At 48.6% G+C, this 21,629-nt stretch overlaps 1 protein-coding gene across 2 annotated transcripts in view; it reads right to left on the reverse strand.

Annotated features, from left to right (window-relative positions):
* The window catches only part of LOC139278367 (cadherin-8-like), a 221,791-nt gene that overhangs the window by 80,849 nt on the left and 119,313 nt on the right, over window positions 1-21,629 (reverse strand). For both annotated transcript variants that reach the window (XM_070897038.1, XM_070897037.1), the window contains exon 4: window positions 15,991-16,158. In XM_070897038.1, coding sequence (XP_070753139.1) covers window positions 15,991-16,158 — 168 coding nt within the window. The remainder of the gene's footprint in view (window positions 1-15,990; window positions 16,159-21,629) is intronic.

The raw sequence follows: 21,629 nt of genomic DNA on the forward strand, positions 1-21,629 counted from the left end.
CCTGGACCAGCCAGGATTCTTTACTGTACTAGATAATAAAACTGTGTCCTCCATGGGAGCTAGTCCAGCGTCCCAGCGGAGATGCAGGAGGCGATTAAGCCATTCCACAGGTGCAAAGACAAAATGTCCTTGCAGGCGGACTGCCTGTTGTGGGGTAATCGCGTGGTCTTGCCCAAGAAAGAGCAAGCATCTTACAGCACCCATCCAGGCATAGTAATGATGAAAGCCATAGACAGATCCCATGTGTGGTGGCCCGGCATCGATTCAGATTTAGAGTCATGAGTGCGCCAGTGCAACACTTGCTCTCAGCTGAGCAATGCACCCAGAGAGGCACCGCTAAGTTTGTGGTCGTGGCCCTCCAAACTGTGGTCGTGGATCCACGTGGACTTTGCGGGCCTATTTCTAGGCAAAATGTTCTTGATTGTCGTGGATGCTTACTCAAAATGGATTGAATGCACAATAATGCCTGTAAGCCCATCCACGGCCACCATTGAGAGCCTTCGAGCCATGTTTGCCACGCACGGCCTGCCTGATGTCCTAGTCAGCGACAATGGGCCGTGTTTCACCAGTGCTGAATTTAAGGAATTCATGACCCGCAATGGGATCAAGCACGTCACATCTGCCCCGTTCAAGCCTGCATCCAACGGCCAGGCAGAACGGGCGGCCCAAACCATCAAACAAAGCATGAAACGCATGTCGAAAGGCTCCCTGCAGACCACACTATCCTGAATGCGGCTCATCTGCTGCACCAATCCCCACTCACTTACCGGGGTCCCCCAGCCGAGCTGCTCATGAAAAGCGCGCTCAAAACAAGGCTCTCTCTTGTCTACCCTGATCTCCATGATCACTTGGAGGGCAGGCAGCATCAACAAAGTATGTACCATGACCGCGCAAATCTGTTAAGCGATATTGAGGTCAATGATCCTGTGTTTGTACTCAATTATGGACATGGTCCCAAATGGCTCACTGGCATGGTCATAGCCAAAGAAGGGAGTAGGGTGTTTTTCATGACAAATTGGCCAATGGACTAACATGCAGAAAACATTTGGACCAAATCAAATTGCGGTTCACCAACAGCTACGAACAACCCGAAGAAGACACCACCAACTTTGACCCTCCAACACATACACAAGTGGCAACCGACATCATGGTTGACCACGAAGCCGAACTCACCATCCCCAGCAGCCCAGCAAGGCCAGCTGTCCAGCAGCCCAGTGAAGAACTAACCAACTCACCCACACCCGCATTTGTACCGAGACGATCGACAAGGGAGCAAAAAGCCCCAGGTCGTCTCACCTTCTAAATAAGTGTACTATTAACTTTACGAGGGAGAGATGTTATGTATTTAACCCCTTGCAACCTGTATCACACCACCACCAGAGGGCCTACCTTTGGGAGTCCCAAAGGATCCCAGCATCCCATAGGAGTACGGTATATAAGCAGGTCACCCACGAGGTACCTGCACTCTGGAGTCTTATTAAAGGAGCTAAGGTCACACTTGCTCATTGTTCACAGTACTCAGTTTCATCCTTTATTGTGAACGCATTAGAGAGGATATGGGATCGAAAGTTAGGCTCCTGATCTGCAGTGCACTGTCTGTACTGTTGCAAGTGCTGACCCATACCTCCTAATTCTGCATGGACAGCAGCCTCATTCACTATCCCATTAATAACACGTTGAAAGGGCGAAGGTTGAGACAAGCAAAAAGTTAAACAGAACAGTGCCAAAGAGGCGGGCACCGGCACTATCCAGGAAGGAAGCCAAATGACTTTGCTTTGTGCACTTACTGGAAATCAATGAAGATTGTTAAGCCAAGAAAAGCTGACGCTCGTCTCATGAAGGAATTTGTCAGTCTGAGGATGTCAACGTTGGGAGCTCCCACACTATTAGGCTTTGGAGGAATAAAAAAGACAGCCGCTCCCCAATGCCTAACGAGTAGAAAATGTACTCCGCACCGATGTTCCTGATAAGGTGCGTGCACAGTAATCTGAAAGGTTCCACGCAGGCCACTTCATGGCTTTCAGTTGTCAGTTGTGGCTCAGTGGGTCGCACACTCACCTCTGAGTCAGCTGGTCGTGGGTTCAAGTCCCACTCCAGGGACTAGAGCGCAAAAATCTAGCCTGACACTCCAGTGCCCTGCTCAGGGAGTGCTGCACTGTCGGAGGTGCCGTCTATCAGATGAGATATTAAACTGAGGTCCCGTCTGCTCTCTCAAGTGGATGTAAAAGATCCCATGGCAGTATTTCGAAGAAAAGCAGGGGAATTATCCCTGGTGTCCTGGTCAATATCGATTCCTCAATCACCACAACAAAAAAAACTGATTATTTGGTCATTATCACATTGCTGTTTGTGGGAGCTTGCTGTGCATAAATTGGCTACCGCGTTTCCCACATTACAACAGTGATGACACTCAAAAGTACTCCTCCTCCTATTTCTTATGTTCTTATATACTTCCAAGTGTGACTTGGAGGGGACTGTGGAGGTGGTGGTGTTCCCATGCAACTGTTTCCCTTGTCTTTCTCGGTTGTAGAGGTCGCGGGTTTGGGAGGTGCTTCCGAAGAAGCCTTGGCGAGTTGCTGCAGTGCATCTTGTAGATGGTACACAGTGTGCCGGCGTTGGAGGGAGTGAATGTTGAAGGAGGTAGATGGTGTCGAGCTTCTTGAGTGTTGTTGAATCTGCACTCATCCTAGCAAGCGGAGAGTATTCCATCACACTCCTGACTTGTGTGATGAAGATGATGGAAAGTCTTTGGGGAGTCAGGAGGTGAGACACTCACCGCAGAATACCCACCACCCTAACCTGTTCTTGTTGCCACAGTATATATGTGGCTGGTCCAGTTAAGTTTCTGGTCAATGGTGACCCCAGGATGTTGATGGTTGGGGATTCAGCGATGGTAATGCTGTTGAATATCAAGGGAAGGTGGTTAGACTCTCTCCTGTTGGAGATGGTCATTGCCTGGAACTTATGTGGTGCAAATGTTACTTGCCACTTATCAGCCCAAGCCTGAATGTCATCCATGTCTTGCTGCATGTGGGAATGGACCGCTCCATTATCTGAGGAGTTGCAAATGGAACTGAACACTGTGCAGTCATCAGCGAACATCCCCACTTCTGACCTTATGATGGAGGGAAGGTCATTGATAAAGCAGCTGAAGATGGTTGGGGCTAGGATACAACTCTCAGGAACTCCTGCAGCGATGTCTTGGTGCTGTGATGATTGACCTCCAACCACCACAACCATCTTCCTTTGTGCTAGGTGTGATTCCAGTCAGTGGAGAGTTTTCCCGCTGATTCCCATTGACTTCAGTTTTACTCAGGCTCCTTGATGCCACACTCGTCCAAGTGCTGCCTTGATGTCAAGGGCAGCCACACTCACCTCACGTCTGGAATGCAGCTCTTTTGGTCATATTTGGACCAAGGCTGTAATGAGGACATAAAAGGCGCTATATAAATGCAATTTCTTTCTTTTTGACAGTGATGCCTCCATAGCTGAATACACACCCGTTCCCTAGGCTCGAACAAAACGGATAGCCAAATGAGCGCGGTATTAGAAGGCTGGTGACAACCACAAGTCAGTGTCTTTGGGAAAGAATACTGGAAATGAAAAGGGAATTGATCCAATTGTTCACTGCTTTTTGAAAGAAATTATGAAAGTTGTAACCATAGTGATGTAGGGCCGGAGTGAGGAATAACTCTGGGTTGGTGTTCGGTCGGCTTTCAACTCATCATTGTTAATTAAAGCTTTCAGCAAATCTTTCTGTGCCTGTTTGAGACTCCCTGTTGAGACAAAGGATCCTTAAAGAATGAATTTATTACCTCCAATAAAAATAAAGCAATCTCCAACAGTGAGAAGGAAAATTTCCCCATGTACCATTAGAGCTAAATTGAATCTCTGTTAGTTAATGTGAGCACAGAATTTTTACTTTCTACCTGGCCCAAAACTTTTAGTCTAAAAGTTGCAGCAGGCTACTTAATTTCAGGTAACTGTTGGCTGCATGAACTATCAAGCAGCATGTTGCTGGACAAAAAAAATTGAGAAGACTTATTGAAGGCCAAGGCCTGAGTGCAGAACCCCCACTAAACTGGAAAGAGTATGAAAGGAGAAGACATGAATCGGGAAGTAGTGGTTAAGGGACACCAAGCTTGAGGTGATTGTAGCAGAAAGGAGAGGTTGAGAGAGTTAAGGACATTTATGGGCTGGGGAACAAATGAGTTTAGAGTTGGAGATGGTGTGATGAGCCTTGATTTCAGTGCACTGAGTTACTTTGGATGACTTGGCAGAAGGAGCAATGGATGATCTCCCAGAAGGCCATGGGATTAAAGGGACAGTGGCAGTGGGAATACAAAGTTGTCAAAGGATAAGAAATCAGAGATTAGCGGTGAACGGATAGCTCTACCCAAGAGCCAGCACAGGCATTATTGGGTCCAATGGCGACTTTCTGTGCCGTATCAGTCTATGAGTCAGGAGTGTGATGGAATACTCTCCACGTGCCTGGATGAGTGCAGCTCCAACAACACCCAAGAAGTTCGATACCATCCAGGACAAAGCAGCCCGCTTGATTGGTACTTCATCCAACCACCTTCAACATTCACTCCCTCCACCACCGACGCACCGTGGCTGCAGTGTGTACCATCTACAAGATGCACTGCAGCAAAATCAATTGCCAAGGCTTCTTCGGCAGCACCTGCCAAACTTCGACCTCTACCGCCTACAAGGACAAGGGCAGCAGGCGCACGGGAGCACCATCGCCTGCAAGTTCCCTTCGCTTGTTGGAGATGGTCATTGCCTGGCACTTGTGCAGCACCAATGTTACTTGCCACTTATCAGCCTATGCCTGAATACCGTCCAGGCCTTGCTGCATGCAGGCATGGACTGCTTCATTATCTGAGGAGTTGTGAATGTCGCTGAATACTGTACAATCATCAGCAAATATCACCACTTCTGACCTTATGATGGAGGGAAGGTCATTGGTGAAGCAGCTGAAGATGGTTGGGCCTAGGATATGGCCCTGAGGAACCCCTGCAACGATGTCTTGTGGCCGGGATGATTAACCTCCAACCATTACAACCATCTTCCTTTGTGCGAGGCATGACTCCAACCAGTGGAGAAATTTCCCCCTGATTCCCATTGACTCCAATTTTACTAGGGCTGTATCCTCTGGAAGTTAGAAGGTTCAGCAGTGATTTGATTAACGTTTTCAAGATATTAAGGGGAACTGATAGGGTAGATAGAGAGAAACTATTTTCGCTGGTTGGGGATTCTAGGACTAGAGGGCATAGTCGAAAAATTAAAGCCAGACCTTTCAGGAGTTAAGTTAGGATACACTTCTTCACACAAAGGATGGTAGAAGTTTGGAACTCTCTTCCACAAATGGCAATTGATGCTGGATTAATTGTTAATTTAAAATCTCAGATTGATAGATTTTTGTTAACCAAAGATATTAAGGAATATGGTGTTAGGTCGCCGATCAGCCATAAACTCATTGGGCCCAAGTTTCCACAAGAAAAAAAACGGGCGCCCCTCGGAGCTGGGCGCCCGTTTTTCGCGCCTAAAACGGCGCCTAAAAAAATCCTCGGTAGTCTGCACCTACTTACAGGTCCTCTGGCCCTTGGCGCAGCCAGCACGAGCTGTGGGGGGCGGAGCCAGGTCCCGGCGCTGAAAACAGTGCCGGGACCTCTGCACATGCGCGCTACAGTCGGCACGCAAGTGCAGTAGCTCCAGGCGCCGAACTGTGTGGGAGGGGCCCGAAGCACGCAGCCCCTAGCTCTGGCCCAATGGCCTCACTGGGGCCCCTCCCACGGCCAGCTCCTGCTCCCCGCCTGACCAGACCCGACACCCGCTCCCCCCCGCCGACCAGATCCGACCCGACACCCGCTCCCCCCCCCCCGACGACCGGAGACCCGCTCCCCCGACCCGAGACCCGACACCCGCTCCCCCCCCCTCCGCCCCCCCCGACTGACCCGACCCGCGCTCCTGTTCCCTGACCCGACGCCCCCCTCTCTCTCTCCCTCCCCTCTCTCTCTCTCTCTCTCCCTCTCCCCCTCCTCTCTCTCTCTCTCCCTCCCTCTCTCCCTTCTCTCTCTCTCTCTCTCCCTCCCTCTCCCCCTCCTCTCTCTCTCTCTCCCTCTCCCTTCCTCTCCCCCTCCTGTCTCTCTCTCTCTCCCTCTCCCCCTCCTCTCTCTCTCTCTCTCCCTCCCTCTCCCCCTCCTCTCTCTCTCTCTCCCTCCCTCCCTCTCCCCCTCCTCTCTCTCTCTCCCTCCCTCTCCCCCTCCCCTCTCTCTCTCTCCCCCTCCTCTCTCTCTCTCCCTCCCCCCCTCCCCTCTCTCTCTCCCTCCCCTCCCTCCCCCCTCCCCCCTCCCCCTCTCTCCCTCTCTCCCCCTCTCTCCCTTTCTCCCTCCCTCCCCCTCTCTCCCTCTCTCCCTCCCTCCCTCTCTCTCCCTCTCTCTCTCTCTCCCCCCCTCCCACTCAGCGGCACGAACGGCTGCAGAATTCTCCCTGGCTGAAGCACTTTCATACAGGCAGGAAGATGGTTTATTTAATCTTTTCGTGGCTTATAAATGTTTATTCAGGTTGGATTTATTTGTATAATATTTGTAGAAGTATAAATAAGGATTTATTGTCGAATTTAATGAGTTCCCTTCCCCCCCCGCCTCTCCCCCACCTCGTTCTGGACGCCTAATTTGTAACCTGCGCCTGGTTTTTTAATGTGTACAACAGGTTTTTTCAGTTCTACAAAAATCTTCACTGGCTCCATTCTACTTTAGTTTGGAGTACATTTTCACTGTGGAAACTTTCAAATCAGGCATCAGTGGCCGGACACGCCCCCTTTTGAAGAAAAAATTCTGTTCTAAACTAGAACTGTTCTACCTGACTAGAACTGCAGAAAAAAAAATGTGGAGAATTGCGATTTCTAAAATAGTCCGTTCTCCACCAGTTGCTCCTAAAAATCAGGCGCGAATCATGTGGAAACTTGGGCCCATTGAATGGCGGAACAGGCTCAAGGGACTCAACATTCCTCCTCCTGTTCTTGTGTTCCTATGATTGGTACTGTTACAGAATAGAATCATACAACAATGCAGACCAGAACAACACCATTTGGCCCATCGTGTCTGTGCCGGCTCTTTAGTAGAGCTATCCAATTAGTTCCACTGCCCTGCTCTTTCCCCATAGCCCTGTAATCTTTTTCCCGTCAAGCATTTAGCCTCTTTTGAATGCGGAGGAGAGGAGAGTAGAGTAGAGGGGAAGCGAGGGTAGGAAAGTAGAGGGGAGAAGGAGAGGAGAGGTGATTTGAGGAGAGGAGAGGAGCGGAAAAGTGGGAGGAGAGAAGAGGTGAGAAGAGGAATGGACAGGGGAGGAGGAGGATGTAGTGAGGCGAGGAAAGGAGGGGAAGGAACGAGAGGGGAGGAGGGGAGCGAAATGGAGAGGAGAGGACGTGCGAGGTAGGGGGAGAGGAGGGGAAATTGCAAGTATGACTTGTGGCAGAAAGTTTTGAAGCAATGTGGGTTAATAATTGTTAATTCAACTCTAAGGTCAGGCTCTGGAGTGATGAAGTAAAGCCAGCACTGCAGCAGTGGAATTGAGGGTAATCCTCTGCCTAAACTCTGACCTGTAGTTCACTGGCCTGTTCTGTCCCCTTTCTGGGCATCTATCCATTGTTGCTTAATTAAATATTTTACAGCCTCAGATAATGTTTGGTGACCTTGCACTGTTGTAATGTAGAGTGCGATGGGAATAACACACACAAACTTCATAATGCTGCATGGAGCTTCTCGAGTCGGCCACGTAATGCAGCTGAAGGATTGTCAATATATATTAAAATCCGGCAGCAACTGAATATGATCTCGAACATCCGTTTGCTTTTTTTCTGTTTCTCCCCTCAAAATATTAATGTTTCTCGAGTGAGTGTTACTGACATCAGTCACACCGTGTAACACAAAAGTTCCAGAACCTGACCTTAAAAGTTAAATTAACAGTTATAAAATCACATTGTTTCAAAATTTGTTGCCTCATGTCAAACTCCTCTCCCTCTTCTGTTCTCTCCTCTCTCCTTTTCTCCTCTCCTCCTCTCCCCTCCACTCACCTCTTTTCTACTCTCCTCTACTCCTCCTTCCTCTCCTTCTCTCTCCCTCCTCTCTCCCTCCTCTCCTTCTTTCCTATTATCTCCTCTCCTCTCTTCTCCCCTCCTCATTCCCCTCCTCTCCTCCTTTCTCCTCTCCCCTCTTCTACATTCCTTTTCCTCTCTCCTTTCCCCACCTCTCTCCCCTCTTCTACTCACCTCTACTCCTCTCTCCTCTACTTTCCGCTCCTCTCCCTTCCTCCTGATACGTCCTTACTATACAGTATAAATGCACACGAGGCCCATGCTTGAGAGAAGGTCAGTCTGTGACCTGTCCTTTATTCCTTAGCACTCAAGTGATGAAGGTGGGTGGAGCTTCCCCTTTTATACCTGAAGGTCCAGGTTAGGAGTGTCTCCCACCTCATGGTCATTGTTCTCACAGTGTACAACTTAGGTCAGATTATACATGGGTTACAATGCTGGTTGAATACATGACATCACCTCCCCCCCCAAAGTCTTATTGGGATCACAGGTTGAGTCTCTCTGGTGGTTTACGCTCCCTTGTAGAGCGCCTGAGTTGGGGCTCCGATTGTTGGGCGCTGGCCTGAGTGTCTGCTGTTTGCGGTGCCTCAGGCCTGTGCGGACTGCCCACAGTGACTGGGCTCTCCTCCCTTTGGCTCCGGTGTTCGGTCACCTGTGGTGGAGTGAACTCTATATCGTGTTCTTCCTCTGCTTCTTCTATGGGGTTGCTGAACCTCCTTTTTGTTTGATCCACGTGTTTGCGACAGATTTGTCCATTGGTAAGTTTAACTACCAGAATCTTATTTCCCTCTTTGGCAACCACAGTGCCTGTGAGCCATTTGGGCCCTGCAGTGTAGTTGAGGACAAAAACAGGGTCATTTCATCAATACATCGCGCCCTCGCATTCCTGTCATGGTAGTCATATTGTGGCTGGCGCCTGCTCTTGACAATTTCTTTCATGGTGGGGTGTATAAGGGATAGCCGGGTTTTGAGCATCCTTTTCATTAGCAACTCTGCGGGTGAGCGAGTGTGGTCGGGATCTATAGGCCAAAAGGAGGCATGATAAGTGGGTTTGTAGGGAACCCCCTTGGATTCTGAGCATTCCCTGTTTGATTATCTGCACTGCTCGATCTGCCTGGCCGTTTGAGGCCGGCTTGAACGGTGCCGTTCTAACATGGTTAATTCCATTGCCTGCCATGAAGTCCTGGAATTCAGGACTTGTGAAGCACGGGCCATTGTCGCTGACCAAGACGTCCGGTAGACCGTGGGCGGTGAACATTGCCCGTAGACTTTCTACCGTGGCAGAGGCTGTGCTTGAATTTAAAATGTCACACTCGATCCATTTGGAGTAGGCATCTACTGCAACCAAAAACATTTTTCCCATGAAAGGACCTGTGTAGTCCACATGGATGCGTGACCAAGGCTTGGCGGGCCATGGCCAGGGGCTAAGGGGGGCTTCCCTGGGTGTATTGCCCAGCTGGGCACACGTGTTGCACCTGCGAACACAAAGTTCCAGATCTGCGTCTATCCCTGGCCACCAAACGTGTGACCTGGCAATTGCCTTCATCATGACAATGCCCGGGTGCTCACTGTGGAGTTCTCTGATGACCACCTCTCTGCCCATCTGGGGCATGACTACACGGTTTCCCCACAGTAGATAATCGGCCTGAATCGAGAGTTCATCCCTGCGCCTGTGAAATGGTTTAAATTCCTCAGGGCATGCCCTGTACGTGGCTGCCCAGTCCCCATTCAGGACACATTTCTTGACTAGAGACAATAGCGGGTCTCTATTTGTCCAGACTTTAATCTGACGGGCTGTCACGGGTGAGCCTTCGCTTCCGAAAGCTTCAACAGCCATGACCATCTCAGCAGCATGCTCGGTAGCCCCCTCAGTGGTGGCTAGTGGGAGCCTGCTGAGTGCATCGGCGCAGTTTTCGGTGCCCAGTCTGTGCCGAATTGTATAGTCATAGGTGGCTAACGTGAGTGCCCATCTCTGTATGCGGGCTGATGCGTTTGCATTTATGGCTTTGTTGTCAGCCAAAAGGGACGTTAGGGGTTTGTGATCTGTCTCCAGCTCAAATTTCCTGCAAAACAGGTACTGGTGCATTTTCTTTACTGCATATTCACATGCGAGTGCCTCCTTTTCTACCATCCCGTAACCCCTTTCTGCCTGGAACAGACCCCTGGAGGCATAAGCTACCGGCTGTAACTGACCCTTGACATTGACATGCTGCAACACACACCCGACACCATAGGATGACGCATCGCACGTTAACACAAGTTTCTTACATGGGTTGTATAGCATTAACGGAGTGCTTGAACATAACAAATTGCGTGCTCTATTAAAAGTCCTTTCCTGGCTGTTCCCCAGACCCATTCGCGACCTTTGCGTAGGAGCACGTGTAGCGGCTCTAGCAGCATGCTCAATTTGGGAAGAAAGTTACCAAAATAGTTCAGGAGCCCCAGGAACGAATGCAGCTCCGTCGTGTTACGGGGTCTGGGTGCTCTCTGGATCGCTTCCGTCTTGGACGCAGTAGGGCTGATCCCGTCTGCTGCTACCCTCATCCCCAGGAATTCTACCTCTGGAGCTAGGAAGACGCACTTCGCCTTTTTCAGTCGCAGCCTTACCCGGTCCAGTCTGCGTAGCACCTCCTCCAGGTTGTGGAGGTGTTCTTTAGTATCATAACCCGTGATGAGGATGTCGTCCTGAAAAACCACCGTCCCTGGAATCGACTTGAGGAGGCTTTCCATATTTCGTTGGAAGATCACGGTGGCCGAGCGAATCCCGAACGGACATCTGTTGTACTCAAACAACCCCTTATGTGTCATGATGGTGGTCAGCTTCTTCGACTCACTCGCCAGCTCCTGGGTCATGTAAGCTGAGGTCAGATCCAATTTTGAAAAAAGTTTGCCACCAGATAGCGTCGCAAAGAGGTCCTCCGCTCTCGGTAGTGGGTACTGGTCTTGGAGTGACACACGATTGATGGTGGCCTTGTAATCACCACATATCCTGACCAACCCATCCGCCTTGAGCACCGGCACAATCGGGCTCGCCCAGTCACTAAATTCGACTAGCGAGATGATGCCTTCCCTCAGCAGGCGGTCCAATTCGCCTTCTATCTTTTCCCGCATCACGTACGGCACCGCTCTGGCCTTGTGATGTACTGGCCTGGTGTCAGGGTTTATGTGAATCACTACCTTGGCCCCCATGAAAGTGCCGATGCCAGGTTGAAATAATGAGTCAAATTTGTCCAGGATCTGTGAGCATGAAACTCGCTCCACAGAGGAAATTGCATTGACATCGCCCCATTTCCAGTTCATGACAGCAAGCCAACTCCTCCCCAGTAGTGCGGGACCATCCCCTGGGACAATCCAGAGTGGCAAACTGTTCTCTGAATCTTTGTGGGTCACGACTACCGTGGCGCTGCCTAGCACCAGAATGATCTGCTTTGTGTAAGTCCGTAGCTGTGCGTCAATCGGCGATAATTTTGGCCTCCTGGCTTTGGACGCCCACAACTTTTCGAACTGTTTGATACCCATCAGGGACTGGCTGGCACCTGTGTCTAACTCCATTGATACTGGGATGCCATTGAGGAGCACTTTCATCATTATCGGTGGCGTCCTGGTGTATGAACTATATACGTGCTCCACATGAACTCGCTGAACTTCAGCTTCCAGCGATTTCCCCCAGTGTTCACTTCTGCAATTTCTGCAGGTATTTTGCTCATCTCTGCAAACTCCAGCTGAGTGTGTGCCTCCACGCCTCCAACATGAGCTGTTGTTTGAAACAAAAGGTCCCTTGCCAGTCGATCGTCCCTGACTGCCCCGTGACTGTCCTTGAATGCGCCATTAATGGATGTTGATGGCCCCATTACTGGCCGCATTGTCCCTTGCAATGGCATGAATCGCCGTTCTGTTTGCCATTGTCTCTGTCGAACTCCCCCTCTGGGTTCGACTACATGTTGGGGCATGCCCGATTGCCCTTGTCTGCCTGGAGAACTGTGTGCTGCTTTAACAATGTTGAATCTCTGTCCCAACTATTTCTTAACACAGTACCTCTTGTCTGTTCTGCTGGTGGCCATGCTCGCGTGGTTTAAATCCCAGTTTCTCGTCGCCATTGTTACGTCCTTACTATACAGTATAAATGCACACGAGGCCCATGCTTGAGAGAAGGTCAGTCTGTGACCTGTCCTTTACTCCTTAGCACTCAAGTGATGAAGGTGGGTGGAGCTTCCCCTTTTATACCTGAAGGTCCAGGTTAGGAGTGTCTCCCACCTAGTGGTCAGTGTTCTCACAGTGTACAACTTAGGTCAGATTATACATGGGTTACATTGCTGGTTGAATACATGACACCTCCCTCATCTCCTCTTCTTTCCTATCATCTCTCCTCTCCTCCTCCTTTCCTATATTTTCCTCGCTATTCATCTCCTCCCCTCTCTTCCTCTCCTCAAGGTGCTGCCATCTAGTATCTCAGCCCACTGCCCATTCCTCATGTGTGAGGCTCGACAATGAATGTCAATGTGGTTGGGAGGGCATCACAGCTATCGCCGATCCTGTATGCCACTGAAGTCCACACATGCTCTTGACAACGATGGTCATTGAACAGCACTCAGGCTAAACTTCCCCCTACCCAGGCCAATGGCACTAAAGTTCATGGTAAAAGCCTCAGAAACACTCATCTGCACTGACCAACTCCATGTGATATATATGGTTCAGATCTGGAGACCAACTCGATCAGTCATGTTTTAACAGAGGTTTAGCATGAATAATGCATGAATGAAGTGACCTTAGAAAGTTTATGTGACTATTTATTTTAACTAAGGCTCTGGGAGTTATTTGTTGTTTTCCGCCGCGTGATTAGATAAGAATTGAGCCTTGTGTCAATGACTGCTTTCTCCCATTAAGCAATGGCAGCAAAAAAACTCCCCCAATGTCTCAATGAGTTAAACTAGTTAGTAACTGATTTCACAAATACAGGCAAAGGCTCCGGAACCCATTCCTGGTTAGCCGAATTCAACTCGGGTGGCCTGAAAGGTCTGGCCCATTGATGGGGCTTCGGTTTAACATAGAATCATAGGATCACAGAAATTTACAGCACAGATGAAGGCCATTTTGGCCTATCGTATCCGTGCCAACCATCTCTCACAAAAGATGCCGATTCTGTGAGTGCAGCAATCCCTTAGTATTTCACTAGATTTTTGTGTTCAAGTCTCTGGAACAGGCCTTGAACCTACACCAATGTTCTGACCCAGAAGCAAGAGTGCTAACCACTGAACCACACTTGGAAGAACTGCGATATACAGAATGGATTCCTTATAGCGGAGCCCACAGTACAACCTGAAGGATCAAACCTTCCTCACAAACACTGGACAACCATCAACCGCCTCAGAACCGGTCATGGTCGATGCTGCCATCTTCTCCATCGGTGGAAGATTAAAGCATCCCCATCATGTGACTGTGGGGCTCCTAATCAGACCCTGGAGCACATCATCGAGCACTGCCCTCAGAGGGAATTCGCAGGCAGCCTACAAGATATCCACGCTGCTACACCTGGATATCCAACTTAGATATTGACATTTGATTTGCTTAGCTACTATCGTACCAAGGAAGAAGACTGAGCCACAGCTATTACTTTAAAGCATCTTTGGATGTTTTTCTACGTTAAAGGTGTTGTCTGAACGCAACGGGTGGAATTTTAAGGTTGGTTTTATATCAGGAAAGGCAGGTTGGAGAGGCGGAGAGGTTTAGGGAAGGAATTACAGAATGTGGGACCTGGGCAGCGGAAGACACCACCACCAATGTTGGGGAAAAAGGAAAGAGGGAATGCACAAGAGGCCAGAGTCAAGAAGGACTGAGAGATTGTGCAGAAGAGGCAGTTGTAGGGCTATAAGAACAGAAGAATTAGGAGCAGGAGTAGGCTATTTGCCCCCCGAGCCTGCTCCGCCATTCAATAAGATCATGGCTGATCTGATCTTGGCCTCAACTCCACTTCCCTGCCCGCTCCCCATAACCTTGACTCCTCTATCATTCAAAAATCTGTCTATCTCCACCTGGAGGAGGGATGGGAAGAGTGAGATCATGGAAGGATTTAAATACAAGGATGACAATTTTAAACTTGCGGCTTTGGTGTGTCAGGAGCTAATGTCAGGCAGTGAGGCCAAGGTTTATGGGCGAGCGGGAATTGGTGCACAATAGAATACAGTAACACATTCTTGCTCAGGGCCATGGACAAGACAGGGATATCTGCTTCAGAGCTTCACTCTTTTCAATGCTGAGGGTTGAGCAGGAGGGCAACTAGCGTAGCCTTCAGCGCCTCCCTGTGGGAGGGAGGAGGGAAGTTCAGAGGGAGGTTCATGCCTGGTGCTTTCTGGAGGCTGGTGACAGTGGTTTGGCACTAGCCTGGAGGTATATTCTCAGACCCGGGTATCAGGTCAGGCAGTCATGTGGAGAATCATAGATTCATATAGCACAGAAAGACCAGTTGGCCCATCAGGCCGATGCCGGCTCTATGAAAGAGCAATCCAATTAATCCCACTTTCCAAGCTCTTTGCCCATAGCCCTGAAAACGTCTCCTTCCAAACAGTCACCTGTGGCTCAGTGAGGTAGCACTCTCACCTCTGAGTCAGAAGGTTGTGGGTTCAGATCCCACTCCAGGACTTAAGCACATAAATCAGGGCTGACATTTTAGTGCAGTGCTGAGGGACTGTTGCACTGTTGGAGGTGCCATCTTTCGGATGAGACGTTAAACTGAGGTCCTGCCTGTTCTCACAGGTGGATAAAAGCTCCCATGATACTATTTTGAAGAGGAACACTGGAGTTATCCCTGGTGTCCTGGCCAATATTTATCCCTCAATCAACATAACAAGAAAACACAGGTTATCTGGTCATTGTTATATTGCTGTTTGTGGGAGAGACCGTACCCAACGAGACATACCATTGGCTGCTGCATTTCCCACATTGCAACAGTGACTACACTCCAAAAGTACTTCATTGACTGTAAAGCACTTTGAGATGTCCGGTGGTCGTGAAAGGCGCTATAGAAATGCAAGTCTTTCTTTAGTGCCATGGGGTCTTTTACATTCACCTGAAATGGCAGACAGGTTTAATGCCTCATCCGAAAACAAAAGAAAGGATGAAAACAAATAATTGGACATACAATTGACAAAAGAATCTTTGGGACAAGCTGACATCTGACACCAGCGGTTGTCCTATGTAAACAACAACAACGTGCATTTATATAGCCCCTTTAATGTAGTAAAACATCTCAAGGCGCTTCACAGGAGCGTTATAAAACAAAATTTGACACCGAGCCACATAAGAGGATATTCGGGCAGACGACCAAAAGCTTGATCAAAGAGGTAGGTTTTAAGGAGCGTCTTGAAGGAGGATAGAGAGGTAGGGAGTCGGAGAGGTTTTGGGAGTGAATTTAGAGCTTAGGGCCTCTAAGCAGTTGAAGGCACGGCCACCAATGGTGGAGCGATTGAAATTGGGGATGCGTAATAGGCCAGAATTAGAGGAGCGCAGACATCTTGGGGGTGTTGTGGATCGGAGGAGGTTACCGAGATAGGGAGGGGCGTGGCCATGGGGAGATTCAAGCAGATAATGAGAGGCGGGGGGTGGGTGGGAGAGGATGATAATAGGAGTGCAGACAGAGGCGGCTCGGTGAGAAGGTACGTAGAGCATACACCAATCGCAATCACATTCATTGCAGAGAATATTTTGCCTTTGGAGAAAAGGCATTGAGCCGTGTCAGAGTGTGCAGATGGAAGCTGTGCGGGTGAGCGCTCAAGTGAAGCTTATATAACGTAAACCTGTTCCATGGTTTTTATTTAATAACCTGTATGCCTTCAATATATAATAAAAACACAGGATCGTACATGTGGTTTACAATCGGAGCACGTGATGCCACTTACTCTGGGTAAACTTGGGCGGATTGTCATTGACGTCAGTCAATGTGATGGTAGCCGTTGTTGTCCCGGAGAGACCGCCCATGTGGCCTCCCATATCCTTTGCTTGTATCACCACGAGGTATTCCTCTCTCGCTTCCCGATCCATGTTCGGAAGGGCGGTCCTTATAATTCCTGGTGCACACAAAATGAGAATGTGTTTTTTTTTTAAAAAACAGATGTGAAACATGAAAGGAAAAACGTGAAAGGTTAAACCCGCTTTTATAATCCGATTGACGACTCCTATTTTTATTAAAATCTCTTTTTCTGTGAAAATGTATTTTTGGAACAGGAATATGGATTCACTCATGTGCATTGCCATTCAAGTGAGAGAGCCAGGGGAAATTTAATCTACCAGTACTGCTGTCTGGTCTTCTAAAACCATGACACTCAAGGGATCTTTAATATGCTCAGGGTTGACTTATCCTGATCCTGATTTTCAGTGTCCTTTCCTTGAGGACACTGCTCCTTTGGAAAACAGTTCAATAACTGAAGAGCCAGCACTTTCTCTTTCTCCTCCTTTTACCTTGTACGCTTTGAATCACAGCAGCCAAGTACATGCCCAGCTAAGTTAATTAAACGTCTACCTGAGAGAGGGGCAACTCTCCATTCAGAGTTCAAATCCAGCCCAGAGTGATGGGATGAAAGCTGCTGATTGCTGAAGGCTTAGTATGGAAATGAGTTTTTTGAGCTCCGTCTCAGCTCGGCTTCCAGTGCGTCACTTGCTGCATTCCAGCAAGTCGGAAAGGTCACACGAGGTGCTGGGTGCAGGAGGTGGAGGTGTCACGCTGGTGCGGGAGGAGTTGAGGCAGTGCATTGAGGTAAAGTAAGGGAACGCCTGACCCATCCCGCAACCCACACTGGATCTCATCTCAGCCACACAAATTGGACAATAAAATCCATTGCGGAGCATTGTTTTGAACAGGGAATCATCTGAATGGGGCAGTGTCAGCTGTGGCTCAGTGGGTAGCACTCTCGCCTCTGATGTCAGAAGGTCGTGGCTTCAAGCCCCACTCCAGAGCACAATACCTCAGCTGACACTCCCAGTGCAACACTGAGGGAGTGCTGCAATGTCGGAGGTGCCGTCTTTCAGAAGAGATGCTAAACCGAGGCCCCGTTTGCTCTCTCAAGACGTACAAGAACCCATGCCACTATTTCGAAGACTGACTCATATTTATCCCTCAACCAACATTGCTAAAATATGTTCCTGCCCCAAATGCCAACCCACCCCACTCGGATAATAGCAGCTTTCTGCCCCAGGCCCCCTGGGATTTCAGGGCCTTATCTTCTCAATTCATTTCTCATTTGTCATGCTCCATCCTGCAAAATTAATTCTGCGGTCATTATCTCATTACTGGTGGGACCTTGCTGAGCGCAAATTAGCTGCTGCATTTCTGACCTTACAACAACCACTACACTTCAAAAAAAGCAGTTCATTGTCTGTAAAGTGCTTTGGGATAACTTGAGGTCATAAAAAGCGCACTGTATAAATAAATAAATACTTTCTAAAGAAAGCTGTTCCAAAATAAAATGAAGGTCTTCCCTTGCCTTACTGACGGCAGTGACTCTTGCTGGTGTAAAAGTTCACTTGCGCCTGCAGAACTGGGGTGCCTTGACCACGTGGCCATTTTTCACTAGCGAGCTTAGTAAGCTATGCCCATGTGCCGTGGTGGGCAGAATGGGAGTGGGATTAGCATCCAAGTTGGGCCCAATATGACTCTCACCTAACGTCCATGCAACTCGCAACTTGCAGCCTGGACATTATGGTCGAAACTTCCTTTCCATCCATCAGATGTACTTCCTTCATTGTCAATGTTCCACGCCCCCACCTCACTGGCAATTTCTCAAAGGATGGCAAAATGGGTAGAGACCAGAGTCCCAATCCAAATGCCCCCCCCTCCCAACTCAAACGCCTCCCCCTCCCACCCCAAATGCCCCCCTTCCACCCAAAAAGCCCCCCCTTCCCCCCTCCCTTCCACATTCAATGAATGGCAGAGTTCTGCCCCAGGGCCCATGGGATGTCAGGGCCTTATCCTCTCATTAATTTCTCCCTTCTCATAATCCGTCTTGCAAAAATTAATTCTTGTAGCTTCTGCGAGCACAGGTCGTCGCTGGATTTGCGGCTCTGTCTCACATCCTACTGTGAGAAGCATGGGACTATTCCAGGATGTGTGCTGCATGGCAGGAGGAGAGACCATACCCATCGAGACACACCATGGGGTGATGAAGAACAGCCAACTATCTCATTAGTGCCAATAGTGCCATGCGGACAAGGTGGGCCGAAATGGTCTCCTTCCATGCTGTAAATTTCTATGATTCTATGATACTAGTTAAACCTTTCATTATAAAGGACAATCAACATCTTAAGGTTCACGGATTTGAACTCCAGCATTGATGCTGACTGTCATGTAATGGTTATGTTTCCTGTCATGATCAATTGTCTACAACTCTTTTAAATATGGCAATTGCCAAATTGAATTTAACCATCTGCCCCTTTGTTAAATGGGCACAACCACGAACACCTGTAAATTAACCCAAAAAAAACACATTTAAAGGAGCCTTATAAAATCAAATTAAAATTTGGTTGCCGGGGGTAATGATGCATTCCAGTTCCTCTGGTGCCCACCTCTCGCGGAAGGCCGCGATCGTACCGGTGGACACCACGTGCTCCATCTCCAGGGACACCCTGGCCTGGACGTAAGCACGGAAGAGAGGCAGGCAGTCGAGCTGAACGACCCCTTCGACCGCCCGCTCCCTGGACTGGTTGATGGCCACCTTGTCAAGGCCCAGGAGCAGTCCCACGAGGAGGCCCTCGGACCTGCCCGCTCCCCTCCGCACAGGATGCCCAAAGATCAGGAGCGTGCAAAGAAGTGCAGCCAGAAATCGAGGAGCAGCCCCTTCAAATAATGGAAGAGGGGCTGCAAGCTGCAAATTGTCTACGGGAAGGCTGGGGCGAGGAACAAATTGACTTACAGGGGGGTGCTTGGAGCCCTATCTAAATGCCCTCTGGATTGTTTCATTAAGACAGGATTGCTTTCTTATCAGTACTGCTTTTAGTAATTACTCTGAATCATATCATACAATTACAATGAAGGGCACCTTCGGGTACAATGTAGATATGGCACCAAGTGTTCCCTCTTTGAGTCTGAAATCAAGAGGAATCTTTCCTGTGAGGTGAGGCTATCTGAGAAAACGATGCACTTTAAGGGTTAAATAATTTATAAGCTTAAGCAGCGATACATTAAGCGAAGTAGATTATGGTACCTATGTTTGGTATTGTCTGCTGAAACGGAGATTCTACTTAATTTAAGCGATTCATTTCTTCTGGGATTGGAAGGCAAATCATGACCTCTTCTGAAATGTCTTGGCACTGGAATTATGCAACGCCGAGGATTTTTGATGACACCAAATTGTACATCTATTAGTGAGAATGAGCTGGTAATTCATTCAGCGCTATCACACAATAGCAGTTTTGCATTCGTAGAGTTTTTTTTTGCAGGGCTATATTTTTTTCGGTGTATCTACAAAATGATTTATTTATAACAATACTTACTAGAGATTACAAAATGCAGCACATTCTTCTTTTAATGATGTGCGTGTAAGCACCAGTTGATCGTGCGGCTGTTAAAGGTAGAGGGTTGACTGGGTCGTTCAGAGTGTCGGCTCCCAGGCTCAAATCCCAGCCCGCGCTACGCCAGCTGATCTCAACTGGGCGAAGTTAGGGGGCAAGAGAGGGAGAGGTAAATCAGCCGCGGCTCCCTCTCGCATTGCCATCCTGTGACCAGCCCCACTGCTGAAAAACACTTGTGTCGTAGCCTTCAAAGCTACATGCAATGTATGCACCTGTGAGTCATCATCACCCCCGGCAACCAAATTTTAATTTGATTTATTTAACGCCCAAAGTATAATTTGTTTATTTGTCAATTAGTGCCCCTTTAATAAGGGGTCGCTTGAATTAATATTACACCAAAATAGTTGTCGAGCTGTTGTATTGTGAGTGGCTTAGCCAGTCACGTGATTTTCACAAGGCTCAATAAAACCCCAGACAGTTGGGTTCAGGGGATCCATGATGAGGCAGCTGGCTGTGAGCCTGGTGGATGAACTGGTAATGTGTAGTGTGATTGTTGAACCTTTGCTAATAAACCAACTGGTTCTTAATGGCAATGTGTGGCGATGAATTCTTAAGCAAAGAACCCATGAAGCAAGTACATTATACTACAACTCCGCAATGCCGCGCTCCCCATAGGGAGTCGGGTTGGAGAGGAGCTCAGGCGGGAGATAGCGTGACAACGCCGTCGCTCAGATTCCTCACCCCCGCGTTGCCCTCCGTGCCTAGCTCTATGCTGGGGGCGCGGGGGATTGGTGAATTTATCCTCAAGTGAGGAGGGCAGGAATGGACCTCAGCTGTGGTGCGCCCATGGATAAATAGCCTGGTAACATTCACTGTCTGGTCTTATACATGAGGCATGGCCACTTAAACAAAGCACCAAAGAATGACTGGCGTCTTGGCAATGCTATGCGAGGACAGTGCTGTCCATAGGTGTGGCTACCACCAATGTTCTCTTTAAGCCATGCGCGCAGCGCTCTAGGGGTCCCGCGTAGCCGTTGAGCCAAGTTTTACATTGAAAAAGTAACAGGCATGCGCAGGCATTTGAATGGGCCGCGCAGCCCGTTAAAGAGGCCGCAGGGCCCCAGAAAATGTATAGGGAATACTGACTACCACATGCATTCATTCTAGTGGAAAACACCTCACATAACTGTACTTTGCATGTGTTTATTTACTTAAAAAAACATCTACCGCCATTCAGTAACCAAGGAAGTAAAGCACTCTCACACTTTTCTTCTCGTCTTATACCTCATACGATTCTGAGGGGGATCGACAGGGTAGATGCTGAGAGGATGTTTCCCCGGGCTGGAGAGTAAAGAACTAGGGGGCACAGTCTCAGGATAAGGGGTCGGCCATTTAAGACTTAGATGAGGAGGAATTTCATCACTCAGAGGGTTGTGAATCTTTGAAGTTCTCCGCCCAAGAGGCCTGTGGATGCTCAGTCGTTGATTACATTCAAGGCTGAGATAGATAGACTTTTGGACTCTAGGGGAATCAAGGGATATGGGGATCAGGCTGGAAAATAGAGTTAAAGTTGAAGATCAGCCATGACCTTATTGAATGGCAGAGCAGGCTTGAAGGTCCGAATGGCCTACTCCTGCTCCAAATTGTTATGGGTCTTACCACCTTGCAAAAAAAAAACGTGCAAATAGGTTAGAGTTCATATGCACATTTCATGCAGATATGAGACCACATGACCAACGACGATGTACATTACTCATTTATTTACCAATCAGAAATGCAATTAGCCACTTCTGACTTCCCAATTGGCCACATGTGACTTGACGTTTTAAACACCACTGAACTAGCAGATGCTTCCAGGATAGACAAAGTGAGAGAAAAAAATATATATATACAGCACACCATGTAACTACTGTCACTACCACGGACATTATACAGGTGTGGTACTAAAGAGTTAGCCGTGCCTCGGTCGTAGCAAGCTCGCTTCTGAGTCAGAACGGGATTGAGTACATAATCCAGGCTCACCCTCCAGTGCAGT

The sequence above is a fragment of the Pristiophorus japonicus genome, chromosome 13, assembly GCF_044704955.1.
Source record: "Pristiophorus japonicus isolate sPriJap1 chromosome 13, sPriJap1.hap1, whole genome shotgun sequence".
Lineage (NCBI taxonomy): Eukaryota > Metazoa > Chordata > Chondrichthyes > Pristiophoridae > Pristiophorus > Pristiophorus japonicus.